At 59.7% G+C, this 6,639-nt stretch overlaps 1 protein-coding gene across 1 annotated transcript in view; it reads right to left on the bottom strand.

Annotated features, from left to right (window-relative positions):
• Nucleotides 1–6,639, bottom strand: part of LOC104162835 (ankyrin repeat and fibronectin type-III domain-containing protein 1-like) — a gene marked incomplete at its 5' end in the record, with an annotated part of 15,861 nt that overhangs the window by 3,268 nt on the left and 5,954 nt on the right. Inside the window, 11 exons of the mRNA XM_009701667.1 lie at nucleotides 30–205; nucleotides 437–647; nucleotides 1,184–1,350; nucleotides 1,609–1,777; nucleotides 2,567–2,717; nucleotides 3,041–3,207; nucleotides 3,551–3,766; nucleotides 4,118–4,237; nucleotides 5,470–5,602; nucleotides 6,220–6,319; nucleotides 6,572–6,634. Of these exons, the coding sequence (XP_009699969.1) occupies nucleotides 30–205; nucleotides 437–647; nucleotides 1,184–1,350; nucleotides 1,609–1,777; nucleotides 2,567–2,717; nucleotides 3,041–3,207; nucleotides 3,551–3,766; nucleotides 4,118–4,237; nucleotides 5,470–5,602; nucleotides 6,220–6,319; nucleotides 6,572–6,634 (1,673 nt within the window). The remainder of the gene's footprint in view (nucleotides 1–29; nucleotides 206–436; nucleotides 648–1,183; nucleotides 1,351–1,608; nucleotides 1,778–2,566; nucleotides 2,718–3,040; nucleotides 3,208–3,550; nucleotides 3,767–4,117; nucleotides 4,238–5,469; nucleotides 5,603–6,219; nucleotides 6,320–6,571; nucleotides 6,635–6,639) is intronic.

Raw genomic sequence — 6,639 nt, 5'->3', positions numbered from 1 at the left:
GAGGTCTTGAGCTCGTGGGTCTGCAGGACGTCCGGGGCACTGTCCCGGAGGGTGCGGGCGACTCTCCTGCTGCAGCACTCAGGCCCCGAGGAGGAGTACACCAGGTCAAGCTCCTTCGGGCTCTGTGCCCTGCTGGAGTCGTAGTCGCTGTCGGTGGCCAGGAACACCTCCGAGGAGCCCTCCTCATCCGACAGCCCGTGTGAATCTGTGAGGGGTGTAAGAGTAGCAAAGAGGGCTCAGCCTTGCTGTTGGCAACCCCCAAGGAAGCCCCATAGCATTTATCCCCTTGCTATACACTCGGGCTGTGCCCACCAGGGCACCGGCAGAGCAGGTCCTGCCCCAAACTACTGACTGCCCTGCCCGTGCTCCCGACACCGGCCCTGCCTGCACCCCCCTGAGCCCACCTGGCAGGAGCTTTGCAAAACCAGGTCCTTACCGGAGTTGAGCTTACGGCTGGTCTCCGGTGAGGGTGCCGGGGAGGGAAGGTAGTCGAGGTGGGATGAGGTGGATTGGGTTTTCTCCTTCATTGCACCTCCGGCCTCACTGAGGAAGCCGCTAAGAGACACCCCGCAGGAGGGCTGCTTGTACCGGGCATGTTGCAGGGCATCGATAATCCAGCGCATCTCACGCCAGATTTCCTCCATTTGCTGCCAAAATAGGAAACAAAGGATTCCTTTCAAAAAGCAAACAACAGCAACAAAAAAGCCCCACAGCAAAACACAGGCTCTCTCCACACACCTTTCCCAAGAGGTGAAAGCTCTGGGGGAATCCCCCAGTCAGGAAATCCCAAGAAAATGCTCTCAGGTGGGAAGATGCTGCTTCAACCACCGGTGGCTGCTGCTTCCACAGGACCTGCCTGCTGCAGGCAGGGATGCTGGGAAAGGGGGTAGCGTGGGATGCTTTTTCGCACGTCCATCCCAAAATGCACTTCCAGGCCCTTTTCTAGCAAAAGGGGGACCTGCAGAGCAGGAGTCTGATTTTTAATGTGATCATTGCTGTAAGAGGTTGCCAGACAAAGCCCTGCCTGCTGCTGCCCGTCTGCCATGGGGTCACAGCCACCACGACCAGAGAACAGCCCTGGTGGGGATGCTCCTGCAGCTCATCCAGGGCACGACTGTCCTGGCCACGTTGCACGAGCATTGTCGAGCTTGGCTCCCTCCCAGCACGCTCCCACTCCCCGTACCTGGATGTAGTCCTGAACCTGCTGGTGCCTCTGCTTTGCAGTTGCAAGCTCAGCGTCGGAGAAGGCCTCCCTGAGGCTCTGCTGAGAGAGGAGGGACTCCAGCTCCAGGAGCGCAGATACCTGGCAGTATTGGGTGATGAACTCCCGGTCGTACGTGAAGAAGTGGACTGAGGAGAGGAAAAAAGAGAGGGGGGAATGAAAAATATCAGGTCGTTTGCTGTGGATGCCCTCCAGCCTCCTCTCTGCTCACCCAACGTAGGGAGGAAGCAACGCTACCTGGACAGCCCTCAGCATCCTCCTCCATCCTTCCTCTCCTGGGGAAGGTGAGGGAGCTCCAGCCCAGCCCACTGCCCATCCCAGCTCTTGGGAGGTCTCAGAGGACAAGGAGACCTGCAAGGTTGGGTTTTGACATTCCCTCTCCTCACCTAGCTCAAAGATCTGCAGCGGCAGGGTGAGGAAGCCGGAGCGAGGGGTATAGGGGTTGTTCTGACCGGGAGCAGTGCAGACGTCATCTGATGGAGGCAGCAGCAGCAGGAAAGAGACCTGGCCCCCAAAATCCAGCACCTCTTGGCTGTACAGACGGAAATCTTTGGCCTGCAAGAAGACAGCTGCAAACATCACCTGGTGGGCCCTCCACCAAGTCCTCATCCACCAAGCCCTCATCCACCAAGCAGTCCTCAGGGGCCACCTGCAGCCAGCGGACACTGCTGGTTCAGCACGCAATCAGAGGCTCCTTGCTTCTGGCATAATCTGCACATCTCCGTTTCTCTCTTATTTCTCCTAAAACTCTCCACACTACTGGTCAAAGTCACGACGCTAGGGTCTCAGAGAAGTGCCCCCAGCGATGGTCTCAGCTCTGCTCAGAGAGGTGCCCTCACAGCTGCCCGGCCAGAAGCACGTGCCTGGCACTGGAGCTGCTGGGCATCTTCCCACCCAATACTCGGCACGGTGGAGGAGGGATTTCTCCCTGTGCAGCCTGGTCCAGGGAGCTGCAGTTCCATCCCACCACTGGCCAGGGACCATCCTGCTTTGGAGGGGCAGAGTTGGGCTGGTCTCGTGCTGGAAGGGCTGAGCCCAGGATCAAACCACATGGCAGGCAATAATGCAAACCCAGATTCACCATCCTTGCTTCAGAAGTAGAGGAAGCACTGTACAGAAGTACGGACAAGCAACTCCTGTGGACACTGCCCCTGGGCACGCAGATACTTCAGATGCTGGTTGTCCACCGCTTGCCTTCTATTTACACAGGACTAAAACCTCATCGATGCTTCAGGCTCCCAAAGAGGGATGGGCGCTGCAGTACCCTGCCTGCCACAGTGACCAGGACGGTGTTGCACATCCCCTTCCCGTCCCTCTACCCCAAACCTTGGCAACTGCCTGTACCTCTTGCAATGGGATGTTGACCAGGGTCATCAGCTCCTTGATGGCCACTTGGAGCTCCTGAAACAAGTGGTTCTGGGAGGTCTCAGCCTCTGGTTCTGCAGGAACAGGTTCATCCACACTGACCATCTTCTGCAGCCATTCCCACTCCTCCCTGGAGAAAGACAGACAGACACATGGAGGAGGGAGCAGCTTGAGGTGGACCTGAATGCACAATCACTACAAGAGCTGTGTTTGCCCAGCTGTTCCTCCCCCAGATGGTGCAGCATCCTGAGGGATGCGGGAGCTGAGGAGGTAGAGAGGGACCTTGGTTTACTCCAGCTCCAGGCTGCCCTGCATGGCAGGCAGCAGAATTGAGCGAGAATATTACGCCGCTGCCAGGAACCCAAGAGCAGAAGCTGGAGGTGACGGGTGCTCTTAGGCTGGATGGGACAGAGAAGCCTGGCTGCCCCAGGTGAACTTCCCTGCAAGTCCCACCTGGAGATGTTGGGGTTGGAGCGGATCTTGACATGGCACAGGATGTTGGGGAGCCGCTCTGGCACCAGCACTCGGATCTGATCCACGGCGCTGCAGAGCTTCAAGTAGCCCAGGTAGAGGCCCGGGGAGAGGGCATGGCTGCTCCGCTGGTGGTAAGCCAGCTTGTCCTGAGGAGAAAGGCACTGTTGGACTGAGCAAGTCCTCGCAGCGGGGCTCTCTCCTGCCCTCGTGCCAGCACAGCCAGCCCAGCCGGCAGAAGGGAAGCAGCAGAGCAAGTACAATCTGGTGCTGCCGGGATGAATCTGGCACCAGCCTGATGCCTCCTCTCAAAGCAACAGGATTTTTGCAGGCTGGGTGGGGTTTGGCCCCCCTTTGCCTGCAGCCAGGACTGGACCCTCGGTGGCCTGGGCTCTGCCGTGGCCTTTCCAGCCCAAGGGGGAGCAGGGAGCGCTGGTGGTCCCGCAATGGAGCCCACAGCAATCCCCTGCCACAACGGCATGGGTGCAGCACCTGGACGGAGATCAGCAGCATGTCCAGAGCGGTGGGCTCCTCCGGGGAGGACACAGACTTGCGGCTGGTCTGCAGCTTGCAGATGGGAACCCAGCGGACGCTCTCAAAGGTCTGGTTGGTCTTCACCTCCTTCAGGGTGACAATGAGGATGTTGCCCTGTTTGTCTTTGACGGGCTCGAAGAAGACCTGCCCCAGGTCCTGGATGCCCAGCAGCCCCTGCGTGGTCGGACGGGAGGGCAAGAAAAAGCAGAGTGTCAGGGGACATCCTCGAGACACAGTGCTCTGTGGGTCTGGGCAGTTGGGATGTGACTGGCAGTTGCCTGCTGGAAACCAGCCTGCCCAGCCAAAAGCCCCCACTGAGAGCCCCCAGAAGCCTGACATCTCATTGCCCCATGACTGGGGTCCTGCCAGGGAGGACAAGGCAGAGGCACCCAGCCCTGCCTCTGACCAAGCTATGGGCAGGACTGACAGAGTCTGGGATTCTCCTGGCTGGGGCACCTCCGCGTATTGTTCCCAAGGGAGCCCGGCCCTCAGTGCCCCACTAAAGCACCCACTCCCCAACCTCACCTGCATTTGTGAGATGGCCAGCAGCATCTTAAAGCGCGTCTGCAGGATGCAGGAGCAGGATGACTGGGAGACGGTGACACACTGCCGCAACCACAGGATCTCTTCCCACATGCATGACACCTGCAGCACACCAAAGGGCCGTCACCACCAGCCGCTGCTGCCTGCAGCTGGTTCACACAAAGGTGTTTTGGGGAAATCCATTTGCCTTGCTGTTTGAGCTGGGGTAGGAATGTGCACGGGCACACATCACCTCTCGGCAGGGGTGTGACTTCCTATGCCCCAGGCACCCTGAGATGCCTCCAGAGCCTGTACCCGAGGGAAGCACCGTGCTGTGTCCACTCGGATATCTGTCTTCATCTAGGACTGAGACCTTCTTAAGTTTGAGTAGAAGATAGCCAAGAGAAGGAGGGAGAAGATAACCTTCTCCCTCAGCAGATAAGGACCATCCAGCAAAAGATTTTGGCCCTCACCTGCCCACCTGCCCCTTCACTAAGCCTACTGACAGCAGAGGACCAGGTCGCTGCAGCACCCTGCTCTGTACAACAGAGGCAGAGCTGCCATGGCAGGATGCTGCGGTGAAGCAGTTAAACAGCTCAGAAGCTGCTGGCATCCCTGTGGAGAGGCAGCGCCCACCCGTCGCGGCACGCAGCCTGCCCAGCGCGGCACCGGTCCATCGCCCACCCATCATGGCACACAGCCTGCCCAGAGCGGCGCCGGTCCGTCGCCCACCTTTGGGCTTCCAGGGGCTGGGGTGGGAATGCCATTCCCTGGTGGTTTCTCAGTCCGTCCTGAACCCCGGCAAGCAGCAAGCCAGTGCGCTGCCTGCGCTACCAAGCCCCAGTGCCCGGGGCGCCAGCCGAAGGCAGCAGTGGTGGATGATGCCCACTTGGCTCACCCCGGCACTCCTGGGCTGCTACCGGCTCTCGGCATCGCTCTGCCCCGTGGAGCACGCGAGGGCAGCGGCACAGCGGAGGTCCCGGATGCAACGCTGGGAAGCCCAGGAGCTGCCAGATGTGTTGTCCGATGCGAGTAGCCAGAGTAGCTCATGCTCACTTTGTGCACATGGGGTGTCCCAGCCCCGAATCAGACCCAGCCAGCCCCGGTGAGAGCCCTGAAATACCCCACGCACAACGGCCACTGCTGCCTGTGTGGGCAGGCTCAGGGGAGGGGATGGGGAGGTTGAGTCAATGAAGGTGCTGTGCGGATGACGGTACCCTTGGAGGACACAGGGTCCGGGGTGGTAGCCATCATCTCAGCAGCATCTGGGGTGGTGACCAGGCAGACAGAGATGTGTCAGGAGACACACGGCTGCCATGCCCCAGTGCACAGCACAGAGTCCCTGGGACACCCACCTTGGTGAACCAGAGAAAATCCTGCATAAGCAGGCAGGAGTAGGTGTCATCAATCTCCACCACGGGGATCTGGTCTTCATGGGTCACCAGGATGTTGTCATCCTTGTAGAAGATGGCTGTCAGATAGAGGCCCCTGCATGGGAGCAAAGACAGACTTCAGTGTCACCCTCAGCTTCCAGCTTCATTTCTCAAGGGGTTTCTCTCTCCCGAGGGCAGAGGAGATGCTCCGCTCCAACTCCCAGCTCCTCTCCAACAGCCTGTGGCAGAAGCGGCACACGGCCAGTACAGGAGCAGGAACAGGAACCCAACGCTGCCAGCAAGGCAAGCCTGGCCAATGCCACAGCTGATGATATGGCCGATGCCCCGGCCAGCACAAGGGAGGGCGATGAGACCAGGCCAGGGCAGGAGACACGCTGGGTGCCTGGAGGCCAAGTGTGAAGGTGGACGGTGGGAGGGTGGTGGGGTCTAGAGGAAGGTGGGGTGTTGAGTGATGCTCGGAGATGGTGCAAGGATCTGGGTACGGGTGCAGCTTGGCCAGTCCGAATGGAAACACTAAGGAGAAACATGTAATTTCTGAGCAATGGGACTCATCTCCACTGACATTACCAGCTCAGTCCAGGGAAGGACCCACCTCTGAGCACCCCCATGCCCTGGCTTGCACGCACAGCTCCCAGCTGCACCCAGGATGGGCAGCCCTATGTCACCACTGGGAGAGGGACTCCCCACCACCCCCATGCACCAGCCTCTCACCGCTTCAGGGTCTTGAGAAACTTGCTGCCGGGGTGGAAGAGGTGCTTTAGGCTCTTGGAGACAGAGTGCTTCCTGCTCTGGGGCTGGTTCTTGCAGGGCTCTGGGGAGCAGAGAGCAGAGGATGCTGCAGCAGGAGATGACGAGCTGCACCAGCAGCCTGCGGCATGGCATGCCAACCTGCTGGGAAGGCTCCGCCAAGGTTTCCACTGCCTGAGCTGTCTTTCTACTATGCCCATCCAGGGACATACCTATTCCTGGGACCACGCCAGGTCCCTGGGCCATAGCGCAACCCTGGAGGACGCAGCTGGATCCCCCACCCCAACCTCCCCGCAGCGCTGTGCTCTGCACTCACCATGGCAAATGCAGTGCTGGTGGACGGTCTTCACCTGGCCCAGCAGATGGTCCAGAGCTTCAGCTTGT

This window comes from Cariama cristata, unplaced genomic scaffold (genome assembly GCF_000690535.1).
Source record: "Cariama cristata isolate BGI_N322 unplaced genomic scaffold, ASM69053v1 scaffold13290, whole genome shotgun sequence".
NCBI lineage: Eukaryota > Metazoa > Chordata > Aves > Cariamiformes > Cariamidae > Cariama > Cariama cristata.
Note: the sequence above shows the minus strand (reverse complement) of the source record. Positions and strands in the feature narration are given on the sequence as shown.